The sequence below is a fragment of the Astatotilapia calliptera genome, chromosome 5 (assembly GCF_900246225.1).
Source record: "Astatotilapia calliptera chromosome 5, fAstCal1.2, whole genome shotgun sequence".
Taxonomy (NCBI): Eukaryota; Metazoa; Chordata; class Actinopteri; order Cichliformes; family Cichlidae; genus Astatotilapia; species Astatotilapia calliptera.
The window spans coordinates 15,042,775-15,067,721 of NC_039306.1; the positions used below are offsets into that span (position 1 = coordinate 15,042,775).

A 24,947-nucleotide genomic window follows, 5' to 3' on the forward strand; every position below is an offset into this window, starting at 1 on the left:
CACGACCAAATAGATCACTGAGCTGATGTATTACCAGATCTTTTCAAATGCCACTGTAATGTTTTACCATCTTGCCAGTGTGCGAGTGTGATAACAATTAATGTCACTTGGTGCTGTCAGTCAGTAATTAAGAACAGCAAAAATGAAATCAGTGAAGCTGCCCAACCATAGAGGAGTACAAGGAGGTACTCCTGATAAATTCCAGTATATAAAAAGTACCTATTTGCACGAAAGGATACACATCAATATCTCAAATTTGAATAAAACATCTACAAACAGAACGTGCGATCTAGAACTGATCTCAGTACACTCAAAAAAATATGTTTGTTACGTAAATACAATGCAAAACTTTTAATGGAATCTGGCGATTTAGATAAGCAAATAACCATTATCAATTATTATTATCAATTAATTAGATAACATTTCATAGCTTCCTGCAGGCGCTCGCATTACTTACATGAATCTTAAGATGTTGCTTTTCCTGGTTAAGTCGATATTTTGTCTCTACACGCTGAATTGTTGATATCGTTTATATATTATATGTTATATTATATATTTTAAAAATATTTTTAATAAAAGTATTATTATTAAGTGTCCTTCTCCATAAACTTGCTGTTTATGTCCAGCAGATGGAGCTGGTTTGATATGCTGCTGCTGTTCTTTTATGGCATTGCAAAGGAAACCGCAGCGGATGCAGGGGAGTAGTTTAGCAGTTTTATAGCTGTCTATATATATCTAGTCTCTAATGTGTATATTTACATTTCAAGGAAAATACATCATGATTACAGTCATACTGATATTGGTGTGACGCTACCAAACTGTGCTGGAGCAAGGTGATGCTTTTTTTTTTTCAAGTGAGGAAATATATTCACGTTTAGCAAGTGTGGTTAAATATTCAAGGCATTAAAGATAAAGTGAGTGGTCAAAGCTGTCAGAGCTAAATTCAGCCAGCAAAAAAGCGTCCTTTGGCGCTGAAAATCATTTAATATATAAAACAAGTTTTATTTGCGCCTGTTTTTTTTTTATTTTTTTAGCTCTGATAGGAGCGTTAATTTCGGGTGGGTTGCTCTCCCAGTTGTTTTGGTTGTGTCCTGTAGAGCTTCAGACTACACACTATGAATACATAAAGCTAATCTCTATATGTTTCCAGTTCTTCATAATAATATTCGTCGGCCCATAAAGAAACAAGGAAACGTGTCTTTTCTCAGGCGCAAACCGAGCGTTGGATGCAATTGCGCAATTGGCGCAGTCGGTAATTTTGTGTTATTTTGTTCATCATTCGGGTCAGTCGTCAAACGCATCCAGCAAACGGTTGTCTCACCCTCCAAATTCTACAGAGTCTCCATCAGTTCCAGACATAACTCTTGTCCCAGCATATAAAACGTATCGATTTTTCTGGAGTTGGCTCCAGATTATAAAAACTGCTCCTACACTTTATTATTTTTGTTAGTAGGTTACCTTACTTGTTCATTTGCGATCACACGCAGAACCTTCCACTCTCATCGGCGCATTTTTGCGGTTGAGTCTTAGTAAATCTGTCATTTGAAGTGTTTATTGCGTCAAGAAGTGGATTCTTTCATAAAGTAAGGCATTTCTATGTTGCTCAGTCACTGGTGTTATGGTACTCTATCAATCTGTCATCAGAACTTTTGATCCTCTGTTAAAATTACTTCGCTATTTATAGAGACTCAGCATTCACTGTTTGTATTTTCAATGAAAAACGCTCCTGCTTAAGTGGACAGGAGCGAGCTTTGCCTATGACTTGCTGTGCAGGGTAACTAATCAGATATTGCGGCACATTATGTGTTTTTACACAAATTTTACTTGTATTTTATTTAATTAACGACATGATTAATTCGTTGTTTGTATAATGACACATTTATTTAATTATTAATGTATTTATTGATATAATTTAGCACTTTTAGGCCTCCGCTATAGCACTACAGGAGCGGTGTAAATCAGCAGGTTCCCTGTTTTAGCTGGATTAATGCCTGGTGATATCCTCTCTAATGTAACTGTGCAGCTGACAAGGAAGCAGATAAAAGAATACAAGATTTTTCTTTTAACATATTAGGAAACATGCTTTGAATTTCCAGGTCACTTTTATTTAGTGTATCTGAGCACTTGTGTTTTCAGCTTTCTCGAACCTGATAACAGCTTGCTGGCACTGTTAGCTAAAGGTCGGGGAATCACTACACACATAACAAACTGTCCTCTGAGTTTCTAAATACCCACCACACATGTTATGGGATCGCAGCCAGTCAGAGAAAAGATATTCTGGTCTGCACCAAACTGTTGGACAGATGAATGAACAGACGGAGCAGCAAAGCTGCAGGAAACCCCAAAGAAGCCAAAGAAGAAAACTCTGACTAATTTTGAAACCTAATGATATTAATGAGGCAACACTGAGGCGAAAAAAATAATTCTTATTTAGGCAATCTCTAATGAAAAGTTGCCTTAAAGGGAAATTCTGTACTCTAATTGGCATTTAATCGGTTAGAGTGGATAAGAATAAGAATGTTTTATCTTTAAAATCATTTAATATTTATTATTGGATATTTCTTTTTAAACTTGATGTAGCAGGAGTGGAGAAGACGTGGAGAAGGACATCTCTCTCACACTTTAAATCAGATTAAATATTAATACATAAAAACTGAACTCTTACATTTGGGCTAAGAATTAAAAAACAAACATAGATGTCATACTGAGGTCATAATGGGATGGTACCCCTCCTCCTCCTCCTCCTCCCTCCCTGCCTCTAATTGGTCAGCTCTGACGGGATTACACACCAATTTCCTCAACTGAACACTGTGAAGTTAAACCCTCGGACATCCAGGAAGGCAAAGAAGGTAAAGTCGACCGCGGTTAGTTTTCTGCGCCCCAAAAGAAGCTGTGGATAGATCAGATGTTAATGTTTGACACTAGAGAACAGGTCAGGTGTATGCTCGCCGGATTAAATGTGGTCTCTGCTGATGGTCGCCGCTGCGGCTGCTGCTTGTCCCGGGGTCTGCAACACTAATGACTGATATGGCTTCTTAACACACCCGCGTTTCAGTGAAACTGCTCGTCATATTCCTGCGGTTTGGAGAGCTGCTCATCATGATGACTCGGATTTTCTGGGGAACAATTTTACTCATTAGCGGTGAGTAGCCAACCCTGCAGAAAAGCGTCCGATTGTAATCTCACTCGTGAAAGTGACGTCAAACGCTGTGTTAAATGTTGAAAAACAATTAAATAGAAATTAAACAAAGTTAATAAGCTTGAATGTGAGCATTCCTCCCCCTGTGCTTTTTTTGGGCTCTATTATTTAACGTTATATAATCATTAAATTGAATAACTTTATTATTTATTTATTTTAAATGGCTTTAGTGGGTGTGTTTTAACTTATGTGGGTGATCTACTTGGACTAATTATTCTATCGACTATATTTGTGACTGGAAGGTGAAGAGTGTGTGCAGTCACATTTCTCATAATCGTTTGGTGTCAGTCATCACCTTAAACAATAAACCACCGCGCCTATTTCTAGGATCTATTTTCAGTTTTTTGGTTGTAATTGCGTGTCTTCACGGGACCAGCTGTATTTATAGTGCTTTCATCTCATCCTTTTAGTGGGTGCTTGACCCTGTTACTATTGTTGGGTGCCTGTTACTCAATGAAGCATTAATATCAAATTGAAGAGTAAGTCATAATGGTCCATGAGTAGACTGTTAGATATAACCTTCAGGTTGATCGTAATAAGGAGAATATGAGACACCTGGTTTTCATTTGGAGGGGTATGGAAGCTGCTTTCTGCCACTAAACAAAAACATTGTTATTGTTAATATTTTTTGCCATCCATAAGTCAGAATTTCAGGTTATTCTGTTACTGTCTCAATTTTGAGTAATTTTCTCAGAGGTTTGAGTTGGAAAGTGGAAATTTTGGCTTATAAAAGGAAGAAAAATATATATTTTTTTGGTCAGAAACAAGCTTCTATCGATGGGCAGCAATCAGATTATATTAATATGTATTAAAAAATGTTTCTATAGGTACTTCTACAATATCTATGGTACTCGATAGTGAGTTAACAGTGAAATTTGTGGTATTTTTGTCCTGCATGGTTTGGGGTGTTAATCCCATGTGTGTGATATTCACACTATACCTGCCCTACATTAACAGCTGTTTATGTTTCTCTCTGCAGGCTCTCTTTTTACCTTCGGAGCAGGGCACAGCAGTTCAGTAACTATTGAAGCCAATATTTCCATCAGTATAAACTCCACTGCTCCTCCAGATGCCTCCAGTAGCAGCTCTGCGGCAACTAGCAGCACAAGCACAACAATTCCAGCCACAACCAACATCCCTACAGTTAAAAGTAAGCAAGTCATGATCCATGAAAATCTAAGGTCACGATTGAGATGTTTTCCACATGCCGCTGTCCTTTTATCCACTCTCTCTGTATCTGTAATCATATGTTAACAGGTTCTCTCTTTATAGTCGGACCAAGGCAGACAAATGCAACAGTTACTGATGCCACCATTTCTATTAATGCCACCTCCTCTGCTGCTAACACCTCAGCAAGCAGCTCTTCAACAAACACCAGCAGCAGCGCAACCAAAAGCCTCACTGGAACCACTACTATCAACATCCACCCTGTTAAAAGTAAGTTTCAGTATATGAGTATCACAAGTACGTGAAGATGCAGAGGAAGTCTAGGGTCGCTGTCAAACCATCTATAGGAATGTTTCCTGCTTTTCAAGTCATATTTCTGTTCATGGCAGCACACGTATACAATCACTGCGATGTTTCCCAACAGTGCATTAACATTACGCAGACAGTGTGGCGCGCGCTGATAATTGATCCTCTTAGTGTGAGTCAGGGAACAATTATGTTAAATGAAAGATTAGGGCCAGTGTATATGAGCAGTATACAATTAGCCGTTTTACAAAAGCTGCACCTACAGTGTTGAATTATTATCTGAAAAACACCCTTTCTTGCCCTAAAGGATGTATTCATTCTCAGTCCTACTTCAAATTGCCATCAAAATCACATGGAAAGTGAGAGGGGTTGTCAGGCAGATGCCTCAGGCACAACGGAGCGCTTTCACAGAGTCTGAAAGGAGGAGACAATACATGTAGACTGCAGTCCAACAGCCCATTTACCGTTGGAATGAAGTGTGTGACGAAGGCAGCGTGTAATACAACTATCTGTCTGGATGTTCATCGCTCTCACAAAGTGGCATCTGTTTTTGGATGGTTGTGCTGCATTCACATTTGTTTGAGTCAGTAGTGTAGGAATTCAGTTGGCTGTACTGCCTACGTAAAAGAAATGTCATGTTTTGTCCTTGTGTTCGTTTAATCGGTTATTTTTGTCCTGTTGTTTTGTTTCACAGGGAAAGCTGAGATTGCTGCTTGATAAAAAAGCTGCATTGTAGGCTTTATTTTTTTTGTTAAGAACAATGCAACCTGCAGGGATGGGCACTCTCCTGAGTCCCAGTAAGACTGATGGGAAAAGATTTTGTTTGCATCCTCCCACTGGGGGTTTTCATTGACGTTCTTTACTGTAATTGTTCCTCTCAGGTACAATGAAAGACGTAAGCCACCACAAAGCCGTCCGCAGCTGGGAACTAAAGTCTACCGTTTGTGGCGTGGGTGTGTCAACTGTAGGATTTCGTAGGTGGTGTTGTTTCAGGTCTTGGTAGATTTATACTATTTTTAGAGTTATCACATCCACCTTTGTCATCCTGACTATTGTAAATACAGGCACTGGGATTGCATATGATTTACAAATTTTGGGTAAAATTTACAGATATGAAGAGACTGAGTTAAAATACTGAGCTCCTGTAGGCTGCTCATTTACCATGGGTACAGTCATATTAAGCAATCTGTTTGAGCCTCCTTTTGCTTTCAGACCTGTCTTAATTCTTCATGGCAAACACTCATCAAGGTGCTGGAAACATTCCTCAGAAATTTTGGTCCATAGTGACACGACAGCATCCCACAAGTGCTGCAGATTGGTCCACTGCACATGATGTGACTTTCTCATTCTACCCCATCCCAAAAAGTGCTCAGGTGTTACTAGGGATGGGTACCGGTATCCGGTGCCATCGTTCTGACATAAACGGTAGTAACCAGACTGAAAAGCAGAGCACATTTCGGTGCTTTATTTCCTGAGATGTCATACACTTTAGATTCTAGCCAATCATTTTACGTTTCCGAGGATAGTAGGCGGGTCCAGGTACATACGTTCTTTTAGAGCAGAGCTACAGATTAAAACAGTGTTGCCATCTTAGCGCTATATTTAGCGAGTTTTCAGACCCCTTAGCGGCTTTTTTTCTAAAAAGAGTCGCTAAAAAAAGACGTGAAAGCGCGTATTGCTTTTACTCTCAACAAGCAGCGGGTGCTGTAACGCAGTCAGTTCTTCTTTTACTCTTTTACTCTTATGCTGTTTTGTGGATCACAAAGTTTAAAACTACTTAAACACACACACAAAGTAACTCACCAGAGTGCCTATTTCGGGTCACTTTTGCCGGTCCAAGCCCGGGTAAAGGAGCAGGGTTGGAATTGTGACATTAAAAAAACAAAACAATAATTGCTAAAAGAAATTTAATTTGTAGTTCTAAATAAACTCTAAATGCATTTAGGACGTTTTTTACTCACTTTGTCTCTTCCACGATGTTATAATCTATTATTATTATTATCATTATTATTATTTCTCTCCAATTATGCAAATTAGGCGATGACGTCATTTAGCGACTTCTAGCGACTTTTAGGACAACCAATAGCGATTTTCCTTACTGAGGAGTTGGCAACACTGGATTAAAAATGCCCAAGGCGAAGTGGTCAAAAGTCTGGCTGTACTTCACAGCAAAATATGCAAACTCAGCAGCCTGCAACAAGTGCTTTAAGCTGATACTGTGATACTGTCAAAGGAGGTAACACCTCAAATCTGATGAAACACCTGGCGACGCATAGCTTTTTTTTTTTTTTTTTTTTTTTTTTTTTAAAGCCGAAAAATGCGGCTGTATTTGATAGCTTGCTGAGACCTCACACCGTGCACATCTACTGCGCGTGGGTTGCCTGTTATCTGGTGTAAGCAACATCCCCCCAAAACCCCGAAGAGTAGAGTCCTGGCCCCTAGCCCTGCCAGTGTAGCAGAAATGATAACTGATGATGATGCAGCAGCAGCCTTCTTCTCTGCGTGAGTAGCTTAATGTTGTTCGTGTGTAATTTACGTTGAGTAGGCTAACCACGTTATTACATTAATGCATGTAAGGTGAACTAGCAAACATCATCATAGCTACATGCGGCTGTCTTCTTGTTTGATGGCAGATACTCCCTTCACCCTGGCCAAAAAGGCTAAAATGACCAAAGAAAAAGTGGAAAACAGTTAAACATGAGAGGTTTTTGGACAAAGTTTGTTTTTTCCATTGTTTAAGCACTGCTTCCAGCCAAGAGTGATGCCATAAATCCCCTATAGCTGCAGAAAAGGCTAACATTGTTATCTTTTTACAAATAAACAGCTGAACATGAGAGGTTTTTGGACCAATTTTGTGTTCTCCATTCTTTAAGCACCGGTTTGAGCACCATTTAAGCACCGGCACCGTTTCAAAAGTACCAGTTTGGCACCGGTATGGGATAAAACCTAAACGATACCCTTCCCTAGGTGTTACTAAGGGAACCAAAGTGTGCCAAGTAAATATCCCGCATGCCTTTACATCACTATCCTGAACCTACCATCTGAATGTTGCAGCATGCACTCATCTATCCAAGCATGTTTTTCCAGTCTTCTTCTGAGCAATTTTGGTGGCGCCAGGCAAATCTTAGCCTCAGTTTCTTGTTCTTCAGGAGTAACACCCAGTGTGGTCTTCTGCTGCTGTAGCCTATCTGCTTCAAGGTTTGTCAAGTTCTGCATTCAAAGATGCTTTTCTGCAAACCCTGGTTGTAACAAGCGGTGGAGTTACTGTTGCCTTGCTTTTGGCTTTAAGCAGCCTGGCCATTCTCTTCCCATCACCTCTGGCATCAACGAGGCATTTTTACCCAGAGAGCTGCTGCTGCTTTTTCAGTCCATTTGCCGTCAGACCTAAAGATGAGAGCAGGTCAGCAGTTTCTGAAATGCCACCACCAACCAAACCACATTCAAAGTCACTTAAATCACCTTTCTGCTCCATTCTGATGCTTCAGGTCGAACCTGACCATGTCTACATGCCTAAATGCACTGAGGTGCTGCCATGTGATTGACTGATTACATATTTGTGTTACTGGATTGAACAGCTTTACCTATAAAATGGATTTCTACTAGCTAGCTACTCTACCAAAAGACTTTCATTTTGGTTATTAGCTTCAGTGTGAAACACTACTGCAAAAACACTCTGTCAACTTTAAACATGGTAACATCATTAAGATCAACAACATGAAGAGTAACACCAACATTATGTCTCATCTCAACAGAGTTTGTAGCAGCAGCGGTTCGGTCTCATTTCGACGACTGTCCAGACTCCCACCGACACTTCTGCTTCCACGGCACGTGCCGCTTCCTTATACTGGAAGAGACACCCGCATGTGTGTAAGTTAGCGGATTTATGGTTATAAAACACCACCTTTGCATCCTGTCTGTGGTCTCACATGAAAAACAACACTTTTACAGTTTAAAGCTGAAACTGTTTGAAACTGAAATTTAAGGCACTGCAATCCTGCTGATGTACAACCTGCTGTTCAAAAGTGTTGCAACACTGAGCAAAATGTAAATCCAAAGAATTATTTGAAAAACACGTCAACGTCCCACTGAACAGAAAATGATACCAAGGCAGTGTTATGTGAGCAAGATCCCCTCATCACCTCTGCCTTTGGTGACAGTCTGCACTTTGGGAATGAGGAGACCCATTGCAGATGTTTTGAAATCTAAATGCTTGTGATTATTAATTTCTGTAGAATATCAGCTGCTCAAAACTTTGAGATCTCCTGGGTTTTTTCTTTTTGTTTGTTTTGCTTTTTGGTTCATAAAGCTCCAAACACTTAAACAAGTCAGGACTGAAGACTAACTAAGCAGTCTTTTTTAAAATATATTCTTCATTTGGTTTGGGATCGTCTTGTGGAAACAATTAAGGCCTGCTTGAGCCATTAGACCATCAGTGAGTGCATCATAATCTTATTCATGTCAATGGAGTTTGCAGTGTTTTATTATCTCAAATACACAAATACATATGGTTTAGTCTTTATGGCAGAATCTAAAGCTGCTTTTGTGGATAAAAATACAAACTTTTGTCACTGATGTTGTGTGGGTTTTTATTATTATTATTTTATTCCTGAGCTAACGCAATGATGTCCAGTACAGGATATTTTTAATGTTTTTAAACATTAAAAATATCCCGTGGCCCCAGTTTTCAGGCCTGAAAATTGTGGCCAGTTAGTTCTTACAGAGAGTTTCTTGGATTTTGTGAATCTTTTATTATGTCATATACCAATACAGATATTTAAATCTCCATATTTGCATAATTGTTGAAGTTTGACCCCCCCCCCCCCCCCCCCCCCCCCCCGTCTTTACACCTAAAAATAACAAAAAACCAAAAACAGGTGTTACATAAACCTAATTATTTGTGAGATGTTCCACCGGGTGTGTAGGGTTTGTTTTTGGTATTATATTGAGCCTTTCTATATAATTTTTGGTGACCAGAGATAATTCGAGCCTTTAAATCATTTAGTTCACATCAAGATGGCCCTGTTCTGTGATAGTGCTGTTCTGCTACCCTTTGCAAAATGATTTAAAAACAGATTTACATTTTGCATTCTGGTGTCTGTGGTATCAATATGATTCATTGGATGAAATCACAATCTTTAACTACAACTGTTGTAACTTTCCATTTTAGCCAGCAGTGGTGTCATGAAAGTCCATCAGCGGCTCTTTTTCATCCAGATTTTCTGTGTTGCAGATGTCATCCAGGCTTTATCGGGATGAGGTGTGAGCATGCAGACCTCCTCGCTGTAGTTGCAACCAATCACAGGCAACAGACCATTGCCACGATGCTGGTGTTGTGTGTGATTGGGTGTGTTCTCATCATGGTGTTATGTACAGTCTTACAGTAAGTTACATAAATATCTTGTGCTGTAAGCAACAGATTAATTGAAAATTAGATGAAATTGATGCCACAGTGAGTTTGCTTGGTCTATTTTTCTTCCAGCTGCTGGTGGAGACAGGACTGTCGCAGGCGCAGCCACGCACATCACCATGTTACAGAAAAGCACGGCGTGTCCTGCTGTCCATCTGAGAGTGGTACTTGACTTTACTTTCTTATTACAAAGTGCATTTTTAACTTCATAGTTCCACTTACACACTGCAGGGGATGCAGTATCCATTAGATGAATATGAGAGGGTGGAAGCTGAGAGCAGTGAAGACTGTGGGCAACTAATATGGGCTGTCAACATTTGCCGTGTTTGCACAGAGAGTGCATCCATTTATCTGTCTGTGATTACGGTTAAAATTTTCTGTTATGGACATTATTTTTAATGAAATCATTTCTTTTTCTCAATACTTCCTGACAGCTGTGTGTGGCTCAGAGTTGTTTGAAGAGCTTCTGCATTAAGCACAAACAGGCCACAGAGATTTCTAGTAAGATATTGTCAGGGACCCTTTTTAGACTAGTGAACACCAATCTGTGAACATGTTTGTGACTGGTGTAACTGGACAACAATGCAGATAGAAGGTGCAATCACAAAGATTCAAAACGCTGGGAAACGGACATTAAAAAAACTTGGCAGATAAATGTATATCACATAACGTTTTTTCTTTCAAGGTCAACTTTGGACTGCTTGGAGTACTTTTATTAGTAGTAGTTTTTAAATTCTTATATTTTGCCCTCCGTTATCCCCTTGAACTGAATTTATGATGTGCGCTTCACCCCACCCAGGCAGTTGAGGCAGCTGGTGGCCCCTCCCCGACTGCAGTTCTGCTGTAGCACTCTTCCTATTGCAAGGGAGTTTGTTCTTCCCACTGTTGCCAAATGCTTGTGTTGGGTTATGTGTTATAGTTTTGTAGGATCTTGACCTAGCTATATAAAGCAACTTGATTGTGTAGGTCTGGCCAGTAAACTGTGTGCTGGTGCATGCTGGCAAAATATACTACTTTAAAAGTCTTGAACCGTTGATTACTAGAACTTTGAATTCAGTTAAAAGTCCCGCTCCTGCTCCTGACCTCTCCATCATTGGGATTGCAAACTGTGGTCTCTTCAGGTTATAGATGGAGACCCAGCTCTCATCAGCAGTGACGATCCCCTGTAAAGGTTCGGTTAGTTGATAGTGATTGTTATTTTTAGATCATTTCCACGAGGGAGCTAAAAATGGAAGGCCCTCTGGAAGTAGGAAAGGGGTGCAAAAAGTAGAGTTTCTATGGATAAAATAAAAAAAATAATCATCATACCTCATGTACCACAACAGCGTCACCAATTTAATGTTCGTCTTTTGTGGAATTTGTTGATAATCTTCTGAATATTAACTATTTAGACAATTCCTTAACATAAACATAAATGTTTGGGCTTTGTCTTTCAGTGGTCTGAGAAAACATCTCACTTGAACATGAGCTCTTCGTTTCATGCCGTGTTCAGTCTTCCTCATCTGCCTGGTCCTCAAACCCCACGGCTTGCATCCAAAGTGGTACAGCAGGCCAGAAGGGAAGTGATAATACAGTATCTTAAGTGTGACTGAGGTAGGCCTCCTTCATGTGGGAGGTTAAATGCTCCATTTCTCCTATCTGATGACTGGGACCTTTTGGACTTCAACAATCTAGGAATGTGTTTGCTTTGCTCTTTGATTCTACGAAAATACTCAGAATTGCAGCAGACTGTTTGACCCTCTGAGACTGATGCTGCCGCCAAATCATGCATGAGAAGAGCCCTGTGTGTCCTGATTAGAGTTTATGGCTGGCCTAAAGGACATGGGAATTTATCTATAAGGCCATTAATCACCCTGTGTGGATGCTGAATAGAAAAGGCGTTATTTCAAGCTGCAGGACAAGAATAATTCACTTGAGTCATACATCCCCAATTCCTATTTTTGTCTTTTAATATCTTTGCACATTTTCATCAGAACACTATGAGCACGAAGGACATTTTAATAATTTCTGGTGTGGGGAAACCGGTGCTTTAACATGTTTTAGTGTCTGTTTTTAGGGAAGGAACTCACTTCACTCGACAGAAGTAGAAATTGTTAGACTCATGCACATTGATTTCCTGATCTTAAATCAAAATGTATATGCAGAGACTGCAGCTTTAAGTTATTCCTGTAGCGTTTTTGATGAAACTTTCTTTATTGCTCCTGAAGCGAAAATGGTTGTCAGTTTCCGTTTTTTAATTCCTAAGCTGTACCTGTACATGTGCATGCATCAGAGGTTCTTTGTTTTTTTTCCCTTTTTTTTTTTTTTTTTTTTTTTTTTTTTTAAATTTGCAAGCAAGAACTCTACCAACACGAGTGGCCACTTTATCCTACAGTACCTTTGGAAAATTGCGCTCATCTGCAAGCTTCTTCACTGCTTATAAAAAAAGCTAAACAAAACAGCACTCACTGCACGATGTAGACACTTAAACGCATCCACATACGAGAGATGCCATTTCTAACTGCCTGAACGAGCACTGATGGGACTAAGCACGCGGTTTGCACATATACCCCTAAGCATGCATGCACTTAAATCACAGCTTTTATTTTAAATGCAAAGCATACGAGTGCCGTGTTTATAGCAATGCTCAAAAAAAAAAAAGGAAAAGGGAAAAAAAGCCTCTGAAGTTTAAAGTGGTTATTTTGAAATTTCTAAATAATTTTATGTTACTGGTAAGGGAATTAAAGGACAAATTGACACTATTGTGAAGCATGTGCACATGCTTTGTGTGTTCACTGTGAATGTGATGGCGTTTCTATGCCAAAAGCCTCTGAGTGGATGATAAACTTGTCTTTGTTTACAGTACGTGATTTTTGCATTGCAGAATTTGCATGTGTATTGCAGGATTGAAACAGATATATTTGGGGGATTTGCTGGGTGAACACATCCTGCTGTTGAGCTTCTCATGCATTATCCCTTTATGGTGCCAGACTTATGCTGGCACAACTGGAAAGCCTCCATTATTTGTTTTCCAATGAAGAATTAAATATGCAAGTGTGTGTCTGTCTCTTTCATATGTCTCTTAATTGCTGTTCCATCTCTCAAGTCTCTTTTTCTATTCCTTGCGTGACCTTCTTTTCACTTGTGAAGCGCTCGCTCTCTCAAAATACCCTAATTTTCTGATCTTCTACTCTATTTTTCTGTGCCATTGAATATTTCAAGATGCAGTAATGCCAACACGGAACTCTGAACCCCAGGCACATTTGAACAAAGAGCTGCAGTCTTGAGTGCTTTTATGGCTGAGGGAAACGTTTTGTCCAGCTTCTGCTATATAGCCATTCAGCCTGTTTATTTATTAATTTCTTTATTTCACAGAATCTATACCCATTCACATTCAAACATTCATCCTCCAATATGAGTCCGCTTCACGTGCTGACATGCTGGGCTTTTGTTTTGATTGTAAGTCACTGGATTGACATCTTCCCTCATGACATGCTGCACCTCCTCTGCTCTTCCCTTTGGCTCTCTGCATGAGAAGCTTGGTTTTGGTTTTTTTGCAATCCCATTATGCCTGCAATTGGATTTCTGTGGAGCCCTTTAGAGCCGTCTGGCTGAGCTACTAAACCAGCTTTGAATTAAGCAGCTCTTACGGATGACTCCCTAAAGATATACAATACCCTTCAACGTACAAGCATTCGTACGGGGAAAAATTTTACTGGACACGACTCAAGGTGAAAATACGACTTGGGGAAAAATTTTTTTTTTTTGAACACTGTGGGAGGGGTGTCGTCTTTTTTTTTTCTTTCTTTTAAAAATTAAAAACATTGACATTCTTCCAAAAAAGATTTAATCCGTATTCTATAAGAGGCTGGAGCTTGCTGTAAATAGCAATTCCACTTTGGTCTCTCTGCAGCTCTTTTGATCCTCAGTCCAACATTCCCAGTATCTGCCCCTGACCAGATGGTTTAAAGTGGGTACTTACAAAGGTATTAGGGTTAAGCAACCCTGCCTAGTTCCCCTCACTGCTAAGCACTGAGAAATATCATTAGGGATGATCAGAGCTTTTTAGCTCCTGTAAAGCGGCCTGCTAATGAATAACCTTTTAAAGAAATGTACCTGCATAGCTGATGCTGAGCACAAATTGAGAGAATGCAGGCAACTTTCAGGACACTTTTTTTTACAGCAAGACTCCTGCCATGATATTTCAGCTGATCTGTGGATGTTTTATGTGACTTGACACAATCAATTGCAAATACATTTGCTGCCTACAATTCATAGCAGCTCTGCTCAAAGCAGATGGTTACTCGGTTGTTTTGTATAATTTCCCTAAATGTGGGGACAAGTTCCAAATAACCGATTATTAAAAAAGATGGTAAAAGAATTGACATGTCCTGAGTGCTGCAAAAACATTTCTGGGCTTGTCTTCTAAAACAATTCCTCCAGTGGTTAATATAAACTTCTTAATTTAAAAAAAAAAAAAGTTGTAGTCCTCAGTTATGCTTTCCACTGGCACTACCTTGGTGCCAGCAGACATTTTAGCCTGATGGTGCAGATATGACATTACAGAGAAGCAAAGACACAAACTATAGACTTCAGTGCTGATTTTTTTTGCAGTCAACCACCTTAAAGTCACTGACATCAATAAAATATAAATCAAGTCAATGCACACAGCCATATAGATGTGCTCAATACGACCTCACTGGTTATTTGTGCTGGTCTTATTATTTCAGAAACCACTGATCAACTGGGATCTTTCCCAAACAAGCATCTTTAGGGTTTACAGAGAATAGCAGGTGAGCAGCAGTTCTCTTGCAGAAAATGCACTGTGGCTACTACAGGTCAGAGAATAACCAGACTCCTTTGAGCTGATAGGAAGGCAACAGCATCAAAACACGTTACATCCAAGGTATGCAGAACAGCATTGCTGAACGCATAACACCTTGAACCTTGATGACCACACAGGGACTTCAGTCAAACAGGAAAATTAACACATTTGGACAGTAGATTAGGAAAAGAAAGTTGCCTCGTTTGATGAGTCTCGATTTCTGCTGTGACAGTCAGTTGGTAGGGTCAGAATTTGGCTTAAAACACCAGAAAACCATGAATCTATCCTTTGGGACACTGTACCAAATGAGCCGATTATTATTGCGCAACATGTCCACTCTTTTATGACCACAGTGTTCCCATCTTCTAATGTCACAAAGCTCAGATCATCTGAAATAGTTCTCTTGGACATGGCAATGCACTAAAATGGGCTCTAGTCTCCACACCTTGATCCAACAGAGCACCTTTGGGATGTGGGGAACAGGAGATTTGCATCATGGATGCGCACGTGCCAAACAGCATATGGCAATTGCATGCCATCATATCAACATGGACCACAATCTCTCAGGAATGTTTTCAGAACCTTGTCGAAGGTCTGACAGTTTGCTGCCTCACTTCATATTCTCTATTTTCAGAGACACAGTATAGTTAGAGGCTTATTTTTCCCAACATATTTTATAATACAAAGACATGAAACATAACTATACAATATGTTAAGATTTCTTTACATTTTTCTATCAGCATTTCATTTGTCTTATGAGGATGAAGTAGTTTGATATACTTAAGTCAACAGTCCATACATTATTTCGCTAATTAAGCCAGTTTGTTCTGAGTAGATTTCACTTGACACAGTTTGTTTCTACTGTAACCAAACAAATTTCCCACGTGTGGGACTAAAGGTTATCTTATCTTATGACTCATGTTAGTTCATATGCTGCTGGAGCCGTGACGGCAGCTCATCCAGTGAAATCAGCCGATGCTCCCTAGGAACATCGAGTTGGCCATCCTTATGTCTGTCTAAAAGGAAGCCGTGAATACCCATAGACCGAGAAGTGAGGTAATCATTAACATAATGGTCCCCAATATGAGCTACTCTATCAGCTGGCACACCACATTTTTGCAGTGCCTGACTAAAGATGGCCGGACTGGGCTTTGCTACACCAGCCTCTTCTGATGTTATTAAAAAGCTAAAGTATGACAACAGCCCACAAACGTGTAAGATTGCTTCCAGGCGGTTGTCAAAGTTGGACACCACACCCAGCTTCAGTCCAAGAGAAGAACAACTCTCCAGAGCCTTCTTTGAGTCTGGAAATACCTGAAACAAAGGAATATTATACAGTTTAATATGACATTCTCCAAACATCGGGGGCAAAGTTTAAGTTGCTTTACAAGTCAGATATTTAATGTGCTCTGTTCTTCTGGTTCAGTATGAAATGCTTATTATGATGATTATAGTTAAAAGAAAATACACATCCTGTAGCCTTTATTTATATATTGTTGCATAAAATTTAAAAAAGCATTATTCGAGGAACTGTTTAAAATCTTTAAACAAGGTGTTTTAGGTGTATGAACGTGTCAGTGATCATTTACCTCCCAGTTATCTGCGCTGCAGAAGTTATGGTAAAGATTGTTGGCTACTGTGTTTAGCAAGTCTGGCTCCTGTACACCACACTGAGAGAGAGTGTCCCGCACCACCCCCCTCCACCATGACTGTCCATTCAGGCCCTGACTGATGCCGTAGTTTGGGTATCTACTGGAATACTGTCGATAAACCTGCCGGAAAGCAGCGTCGACCTCCACAGGACTGAGGCTCAAGCCCATACGCTCTGCCTCCTTGCAGTACTGCTCTCCCACAGATGAGCGCACCTTCAGCAGGGTGTCCTTCACATCCCATAGCACCCAGCGCAGAGGAGCTCGCATCACACCTGATGGACACCAAAGAGAAGACAACAGCTGAGCAAAATATGAGTTATCTAATCAGGCTGTTTCACACAGAGAAACATGTTTGAATATTATTAACATTATTTATTTTCTTGTTACGGGAACTGTTTTTCAGGGTGACGATTTTAAGACATTCAAAACTGCTGCTGTAATACTAAGCGTGACCAATTTGACCACTGGTCAACAACATTTCCTGTATTTTATTACACTTTTATTATTGAATATGTTTTAATTATAGTCTGACAGTATTTGCTGAACCACAGCGTTTATTAGCCACAGTCATTAATGATCTATTGTACAATTGCTTGTCTCTGTCGTACCTACCAAGGTGTGATGATAGTGAAAGTGGCCAGTGGGTGACACTGTGGAGATTCGTGTGAGATTCATGTTTTACATTGAAACTGCAACATAATCCTGGCATTACTGCTTCAAATATTTCACTGTATCACAAAGCCTCACTTTGTCCATTATTAGATCTTACAATACAAGAGAGAAACCCCAACAACTGGGTAATCCTCCAGAAAGCACTTGATGACTGTTGGAAAGAAGAAATTACTTTTCATAGGAAGCAAGCCTATCCCAGCTACCATAGGGCGAAAGGCAGGGTATAACCTGGACATGTCACGAATATGACGCACAGCTAACAGACAGAGAGACAGACAACCATCCAAACTCGCGTTCACACCTATTGCCAACTTAGAATAACCAAATAACTAACGATAACGAACCACATGTCTTTGGACTCTGGGAGGAAGACAAAACTCACGCTGTTTCGTTGTGTAGCTCCAGGTTTCAGTTCAACTCATATTTGGTTTTAGCAACGTGTTTCTTGCCCCCGAGGTCACCATAATTGGATATGTAAGAGTGGAGTTTGACAATAACTACGTAGCGTTTCTCTGACCAGTGTCCCGTGAAAACAAACTAACGTACCTGCCCGCACACAGCAGTTTAACAGCAGAGGCCAAAGCTTCAGCTTACAGCAAAAACCTCAAATTAGAAAAATGCCGAAATGATACTGAAGTCTTCTCAGCTGTCAACGAAAATAAACAGCGACTAAAGTTAGCTGCCTGCTTTCTTCTTCGTCCTCTTTTCCACTCTGTTCTCTGAGTGGCGGCTGCTACTGCCATCTTCTGAAACAAACCGTAAAAATTCACACACAAAACAAACAAACAAAAAAAAACCCCAATAAAATACCAATTATTCTTCCACGTCTCCCAGCTTGTTACTACACACAATAAGCGGCTGTTTAATAATTCTGGTGGAAGCTCTGGTGGCGTTTCTCTACTTATATAAGGACTAAAATAGCGTACACATACATCCATTCCAGTAGATGGCGGTATGGCCAAAAATAAGGAATGAAAAGCGTCATCATGTACGCATGCGCGTAGGCTCACATGGAAGAAAGTGGCAGTAGAAACAAAACAACTGTCACTCGTCAAAATTTCCATGACATGTAGTCTTTTTTAATTAGTTTTATTATTTTTCCAAGACATAAGTATAATCTGATGCTGCTGAATAATGGCAACTCCAGCTATTCGGACGTTTCGGAAGTTAGAGGGCCTGTTCTGTGTCTACAAACCTGCTGGTGTTCACTGGAAACTGGTACGGGACAGCATCGAGACAAATCTTCTTAAAGGTGAGTGTAGTTTATTTTTCACTGGTGTCTTGTGGTCCTGTTGTCAATCACCCATGCGTGCTGTTAAACTGAGGCATGATGCAGCTAATACTCAGCATGCCTTTAACTTAACACTTGAATGTCCTTGCGTGTATTACACCTCAGGTTTGAATGCTGCGCCTTCCCAGCCACTTCCCCACGAGGTTCGACTCTTAGCACAACCCAGACACGAGAGTGAAGCGTCCAAAGGACTCACGGTATCAGCAGTATCGGTTCCTGTACTATCCAAGCACCCTCTGGGTATGTACATCCACCTTACTGAAAATGTTAACAAGTGTTGTCTCCGCTCTGAAGATACATTAACAGATACATTAAGATACATTTATCTGACCTCATGGTCCATGCAGCTGTTTTGTTAGCATCATTGTGAAAAACCAAGTGCAAGTGAAACCAGCTGCACCAACCTCTCGTCCCTATCACTCCACCTTTAAAGTATAAACACCTTCACAACACAGTCAGATGCTTTAGTTTGCAGTAAATCATCAGGTGGCAAAGTTCACAGCCCTTCTTTTACAAAAAAAGACAAAACTTAAAATCTGTTACTTTTACAGAACAAGTGAAAAAAGTACACTCTCTTTCTTTTCTACAGTTTTACATGTCGCAGCATTAAAAAAAAAATCCTCTGATCTCCAGCAAGTCTTCACATTTGGTAAATATGACCTCGGATGAACAACAGTGGATAACATAATTTTGTGTCATTGTTTATTTAACAAAAATTAAGCCAAATTTCAGAGGCAGTGTGTGGAAAAAAATTAAATACACAATTGTGTATAGACTTTGATTGACTGATCATCAGCCAGTGTGACCACCTTTATAAAAGCAGAAAGAGGCAACAGGATGAGGCAGTTATAAGGTCATGCCAAACAATCTGAAGTCCACCATTCTACAGTTGGAGTGATCATTATAATGATTATTATAATGTAGAGAGATGAGACCAAAGTGGAAAGTTTTGGCCATAATGGTCATTGGCCATTTTTACACTCTGCCTCAGCATTTCAGAAGCCGAGATAAATAAATGAGACACAGTGTGTCATGTTGTTGTTCATCTTAGGTTGTATTTGCGTCATTTTTGGTAGCAGATGATATTTGACACATAAACCCTTTGATTTAAAAGAAGTTGTACTTTCTTTTTCACAACTTTTTTTCCACTTTGATATTGAACAGTGTTTATAACTTTTTCTGTGGAGACACAGAAATAACAGATTTCTGTGTCTCCACCGTTTTACCCTGTAACAGGTCATCCATGAAATCTGGTTTCAATTTAGATGTGACTGGAGTAAATTAAACCTCAGGTGTGGTGAATAACACTGTAGTGAGTGAATATAATGTTTCATTTTGATTTTAGTCACAGGACCTGAATTCCAGCATATCCGAGTTGGAGTCGGACATCGCCTCGATACTTTCTCCTCGGGTGTTCTAGGTATAATTTTAGAATTGCTCATTTGAAAAAAATCATTTGTTAATTACAGTGTTGGCATTCGTTTTGTGAATGATCTGAGAATATCCACATATTTCTAAAATGTAAAACGTCAAACACACAATAATAACATGGACTGAACCATCACTCACAACCACTAGCACTTTATATAGCCTCTGTAGAAATTATCCACATATCTCACTTATCTTAACTGCATCACTGTATAGTTCTGTGTAAATAATCATTCTGTACAAACGATAATTTTTAATCCTACAAGTGTTTATAACTTGCATAGTTCGCATTTCTGTATAACTGTATATCTCAGATTTCTGTATAGTTTTTTATTTCATATTTATATCCTGTTCATAGCCTGTTCATAGCTTGTACTCACTACAGCCTGTACATACTTATAGAATATTCATAACATACTTCATACCGTGTACATTATAACATACCATAATAGACCCATTTCTGCAATATACTTACATATCTATATTACTGCTAATATATATTGTAATATATCTATATCATGGCTAAAGCACTTCTGGATGGATACAAACTGCATTTCGTTGCCCTGTGCATGTGCAATGACAATAAAGTTGAATTCTATTCTATTCTAGTTCTTGCCGTTGGGAATGGAAACAAGGCGCTGAATGATTTCTACACCACAAGAGTGACGAGGGTAATTTGTAATTTTCTCTCAGACATAAACTGATGCAGTTCAGATCCAACGCTGACAGATCCAATTCTACAATATTTCTTGCAGGATTATACCCTGGAGGCTGAATTTGGAACTGCAACAGATAATTTCACTAACACAGGTCGAGTTGTGGAAAGATCCACCTATGGTATGAATAATTTCTCTTTTAGTTTGAGCTTCCTCAATCTTTCACTTAAAATAGCAAAGTCCTTTTCGATAAAGTATCATGGCGGCACAAAGGTGTTGTGTTTAGAATTGTCACCTCACAGCAGGGAAAGGGTCTTGGCTACGAATCCACTGACCTGCTGGAGTCTTTGTGAGGACTATGTTCTCCCAGTCCTTGGGCTGGTTTCTCTGCAGTCCATAGACATGCGTGTCAATTTAACTCAAAAATATGGTGACTCTTATGGTGACTCTAAATTGGCCGTAGATGTGAATGTGAGTTGTCTGCATCTCTTTGTTAGCCCTGCAACAGAATACCGACCTGTACAGGGTGTACTCCACCTCTTGCCTTATGGAAGTTCAGCCCTGCCTGTGACTGAATTGTGTATGTGGTTTTAAAGGTTTTATAAGAGCAGTTCTAATTTATATACCTGAAGTGCAAGAATATAAGCAAAACACTTGTTATGTGAACTGATGTCCCTTTAAATATACTTAAAAAAAAGCTGTCTCCTAGATCACATCACACAGGATAAGCTGGAGAGAGTGCTGTCAATGCTGGAGGGAGTCAACCAAAAAACATTGTTGACGTAAGACGTTACATTTCTGTAAACCTAATAATGGCATCTTTTACCCTCTGCTTTTGCATAAGACCCTCTGTAAATATTTGCAACAGTACTAAACGATATTTGATTAGTTTCTTTTTTGCTGTACAGGTATTCCAGCATAGACATGCGCTCACAGGAAGCCTATGAGATGGCTGTGCAAGGTTTACTGGGTCCAGAGGGGAAATCGACACCCATCTTGACCGGCTTACGTTGCATTCGCTTCCAGCCTCCCAACTTCACATTAGGTAATCTTCACTTGAACACATAAAACATATTTGATGATTTAAAAAAAAAAAAAAATGCGGGTCAAGTTTCAAACATGTCTCCTGTTTTTACAGAGGTGCAGTGCCTAAATGAGACTCAGAAGTATCTGCGTAAAATTGTGCATGAGATAGGACTGGAACTGCGTAGCACAGCAGTGTGTAATGGAGTACGATGCACCAGAGATGGACTTTTTACCCTACAGGACGCTCTGATCCATCACCACTGGACTGCTGCTGATGTCATGCAAGCCATCCAGTTGTATCATTCCACTAAGAAAAATAAAAAACCTTCTAAGGCAGCGAACAAGACATCTGCATTACAAACGTCTGAAGACAATATCACAGAAACTCAACAAAGTGAAATTAATGACGGAGTTGCTAGGTAGATCGTGTAAAATAACTAGTCATTTAAGGCCTATCATTGACCTATGACCCGATCAAAAAAATATTTTATGATGCTGCATAACTTCCCACAGTTTAGCTCAGTCAGGAAAGAGGTTTGCAGACTAGAAATCCCGGTGAACATTTGACCAGGATTTGTATACAGGATGTGTATACAAATGGTTGTAAACATTTAAAGCAATACTTTTGTAAAACCCATTGAATTAAACCCAGAAGTCTGCACATATCAATCGATATAAAATTCACTGTGGTGGAAAACAAGAACTGTATTTTGCAATGCTGTAGTATTGCTTAATTCCTTAATGTTAATATTATTTCTTATATTCTGAATGAATTTACAATAATAAAGACCAAAAAGAATGCACGCGTTTGATTATGATATCAGTTTAATTGCTGTGGGTTTGGGTTTTTTTGTTGTTGTTTTTTAGGTCTGTAGATGAGTTCAAATACATGCTTTACTGGCACAAATACTCCCCCAGCTGGCCAAAGGTCAACATTACACTTGTTTTGGTGGCTCCAGACATTGATTAAATTTAAACCAGTAATGTCAAACTAGTAGTGATTAGACTAACTGGAGTCATACTCAGGTCTGATCCTTGTTAAGTTTCAGTGTATGTGGGAAATAAGCAAACCAAAGAAAAGCAGCCAGCTTTCCATTTAAGAGAAATGATAGAGGGTCTGTGCCACAGGATAAAAATGGTAACTTGAAATTAAACCACTTTGCTTCAATTTAAAATGTTTGGGTTTTTTTTTCACAGCATTATGGTGATGTCTAAGATTAAAGAATTTAGTAATGTGAAATTATTTATGGGGAAATGAGCTGAATCTTCAACAGCTCATGCACAGCAGGGGTCCAGCTCCAAATAGGCAAAACTGGAGCCCTGCAGGGCCTGAGCTGTTGTTCTTTAACTTTTGTCATTGGCTTGTTTTTCTGGCTCACCACCTGCCCCTGTTCTTCTATTTTTGCTTGCTGAAAGACAAAAAAGTATAACCATGTTAAGCTCATCTGCAACAGCAGAAAAATCTACCATTGCCAGGTAGTTTGATGTTATTGTTGTTTTAACATGTTTAAGCCTGAAACAGAAATAACCACATTACTCAACTGAACTTCTCATAGGTGGGTACATGATTCCCATGGGATCAGTAGTTCTCTTTCCCACAACACCTCCTTTGGGACTATATGAGATTATTGCAGTGGCGCCATTGTTGACATGCTCTTCATACCATTGTCGGACTTGTTTTTCCACTGCTAACACAGTTGTCTTTGTCAGTCTGGAAACCCATAACTTCCATGAGGGCACAAATTAAGTACACAAGCAGACGTTGTTTATCTGGAGATTTATTAATCATGCGACACGCCATTAAAACAATTGGTTTAAAGGTACTTGGTCACAAAGGAAATGCACGGGAACATAAAAATACATTTGCATATATAACTGCTGATCATGTCCCTGGCACTATAATTATAAGGGAGTAATGTTTATTCATAATTATGTGTCAGATCTGACAGTTGTGATGACTGAATTAAGATGAATGCCAACTTAGAAGAAAGGCTAAACAAAATCACAAAAAAGCAAGTATAATTATGTTTAATATATATTTACTATAATAATTATTTACCACTGTACTAGATTTGCTCTCGGTCACATCTTGATCTCTGGTAATATCTGAATGGGGTATTCTCCTGTTTAAATTAATCATACTATATACACATTTACATTAAATTTCAGTATAGTAAATCCATAAAGTGAAGAGGGTGTAGACTAAACATTTAGTCGATGTACAACAACAGAGATGAACTTTGTGAAATTGCACATAAAATCTTAAACTTGTGATTTTAGTTGTTACAGCTTCATCTGGAAAAATGTCAATCGTGTGATTTGAAATTATTTGAAGTTGCACAATATTGCACAAAAATTGTTATATTGCAAGATAAAACACACACGGTGCAAATATAATTAAATACAGTAAGCTTGTATATGTATTAAATTATTGGATAGCTATTAAGCAAACACTGAAAAAGCCTTCACTTTCTGAACTATATAACTTTGGTCACTACTAACTATAAACTAATATTCTAATATAAGGCCTTTGAAGAAATAATTTTATATCTAAATATAACAACACTGAAAATATGCAGTAGTACAAATAATAAAATATAATGCACTGAGTTACAAGAAAGCCAGATGAGTACAGCGTGTTCTTGTTTTCAGGATTTCACCACTTGTTTTTTTTTTCTTTCTTTTTTTTTGAAGACAAACACATTTGTTCAGCAACATCTTGAGCTTTTTTTCTGTTCTGGCTCTTTGTGCAACACTGTGGCTTCTTCTCTTGAGTCAATTCTTTGACTCAGCTTCCTGGCAACAACACAGCAACAGTGCAATCAGCTGATGACACAGCAGTCGACTTTACAGGGCATATCGATGTTAAAAGATGTGGGTTTTAGAGAAAAACATTAACATTATATACATACCTGGCTACAACTTCCAAAGACTGGATCACGTTTTCACCTGTGGCAGCACTGCACTCCATAAACTCAAAGTCATATTCCTGTGGAGTTGAATGAATATCTGCACTCACTGTGGGTGTTTTGATCATTAAAACTACTGAACTGAATGTGATTGTTTCATGAGTGGGTGTAATGCAACATATTCGCACCTTAGCAAGAATTTCCCCCTGATGAGTTTTAACCCGTCGTTCTGAGCAGTCGCTCTTGTTTCCAAGAAGCAAAACAGTCACATTTTCAGCAGCAGACTCCTGCAGAACAGGAATCATTTTGATAATCTTATTGTATTCTAATTTTTGCCTCATAACTTTTGCACTGTCCACTTCCTGCTGTGACAAAACAAATTTCCCACGTGTGGGACTAATAAAGGTTATCTTATCTTATCTTATCTTAT

General features: G+C 39.2%; 4 protein-coding genes across 9 annotated transcripts in view; 2 read left to right on the forward strand and 2 right to left on the reverse strand.

The window, feature by feature from the left end:
• The first annotated feature begins 2,769 nt into the window (after window positions 1–2,769).
• tgfa (transforming growth factor, alpha) lies at window positions 2,770–12,363 on the forward strand. Of its 3 annotated transcripts, XM_026167430.1 has the most exons (8): window positions 2,770–2,849; window positions 3,056–3,142; window positions 4,179–4,349; window positions 4,457–4,636; window positions 8,425–8,539; window positions 9,903–10,052; window positions 10,152–10,243; window positions 11,516–12,363. In XM_026167430.1, exons 2-8 carry the CDS (start codon window positions 3,100–3,102, stop codon window positions 11,521–11,523), a joined length of 759 nt encoding a protein of 252 aa, XP_026023215.1. In that variant the 5' UTR covers window positions 2,770–2,849; window positions 3,056–3,099; the 3' UTR covers window positions 11,524–12,363. The 3 variants fall into 3 exon arrangements, with proteins under 3 accessions (XP_026023215.1, XP_026023216.1, XP_026023213.1); XM_026167431.1 differs by having other exon boundaries at window positions 2,781–3,142; window positions 4,472–4,636; XM_026167428.1 differs by having other exon boundaries at window positions 2,782–3,142.
• A 1,897-nt stretch (window positions 12,364–14,260) lies between these two features.
• Window positions 14,261–18,118, reverse strand: hdhd3 (haloacid dehalogenase-like hydrolase domain containing 3). Of its 3 annotated transcripts, XM_026167442.1 has the most exons (4): window positions 17,590–18,118; window positions 17,148–17,185; window positions 16,473–16,807; window positions 14,261–16,197 (listed from the first exon to the last, which is right to left on the reverse strand). In XM_026167442.1, exons 3-4 carry the CDS (start codon window positions 16,800–16,802, stop codon window positions 15,805–15,807), a joined length of 723 nt encoding a protein of 240 aa, XP_026023227.1. In that variant the 5' UTR covers window positions 16,803–16,807; window positions 17,148–17,185; window positions 17,590–18,118; the 3' UTR covers window positions 14,261–15,804. The 3 variants fall into 3 exon arrangements, with proteins under 3 accessions (XP_026023227.1, XP_026023228.1, XP_026023226.1); XM_026167443.1 differs by lacking the exon at window positions 17,148–17,185 and having other exon boundaries at window positions 17,754–18,118; XM_026167441.1 differs by lacking the exon at window positions 17,148–17,185.
• A 43-nt stretch (window positions 18,119–18,161) lies between these two features.
• On the forward strand, window positions 18,162–22,776 carry trub2 (TruB pseudouridine (psi) synthase family member 2). The gene is made up of 8 exons (XM_026167440.1): window positions 18,162–18,459; window positions 18,604–18,738; window positions 19,844–19,918; window positions 20,536–20,597; window positions 20,682–20,763; window positions 21,292–21,364; window positions 21,491–21,627; window positions 21,721–22,776. Exons 1-8 carry the CDS (start codon window positions 18,342–18,344, stop codon window positions 22,029–22,031), a joined length of 993 nt encoding a protein of 330 aa, XP_026023225.1. The 5' UTR covers window positions 18,162–18,341; the 3' UTR covers window positions 22,032–22,776.
• A 594-nt stretch (window positions 22,777–23,370) lies between these two features.
• rab44 (RAB44, member RAS oncogene family) overlaps window positions 23,371–24,947 on the reverse strand; it is a 34,300-nt gene continuing 32,723 nt past the window's right edge. For both annotated transcript variants that reach the window (XM_026167432.1, XM_026167433.1), the window contains 3 exons: window positions 24,706–24,804; window positions 24,521–24,597; window positions 23,371–24,404 (listed from right to left, as the gene is read on the reverse strand). In XM_026167432.1, the coding sequence (XP_026023217.1) occupies window positions 24,317–24,404; window positions 24,521–24,597; window positions 24,706–24,804 (264 nt within the window). In that variant the 3' untranslated portion in view covers window positions 23,371–24,316. The remainder of the gene's footprint in view (window positions 24,405–24,520; window positions 24,598–24,705; window positions 24,805–24,947) is intronic.

Coding starts and splice junctions, on each gene's coding strand:
- tgfa (XM_026167430.1), top strand. CDS start 3,100: ATGATGACTCGGATTTTCTGGGGAACAATTTTACTCATTAGCG. Junction 4,350..4,456: donor CAACATCCCTACAGTTAAAA/GTAAGCAAGTCA, acceptor ATATGTTAACAG/GTTCTCTCTTTATAGTCGGA. Junction 8,540..9,902: donor GAAGAGACACCCGCATGTGT/GTAAGTTAGCGG, acceptor TCTGTGTTGCAG/ATGTCATCCAGGCTTTATCG.
- hdhd3 (XM_026167443.1), bottom strand. CDS start 16,802: ATGCGAGCTCCTCTGCGCTGGGTGCTATGGGATGTGAAGGACACCCTG. Junction 16,198..16,472: donor GCAGCGCAGATAACTGGGAG/GTAAATGATCAC, acceptor CCTTTGTTTCAG/GTATTTCCAGACTCAAAGAA.
- trub2 (XM_026167440.1), top strand. CDS start 18,342: ATGGCAACTCCAGCTATTCGGACGTTTCGGAAGTTAGAGGGCCTGTTC. Junction 19,919..20,535: donor TTTCTCCTCGGGTGTTCTAG/GTATAATTTTAG, acceptor ATTCTATTCTAG/TTCTTGCCGTTGGGAATGGA. Junction 21,365..21,490: donor AACCAAAAAACATTGTTGAC/GTAAGACGTTAC, acceptor TTTGCTGTACAG/GTATTCCAGCATAGACATGC.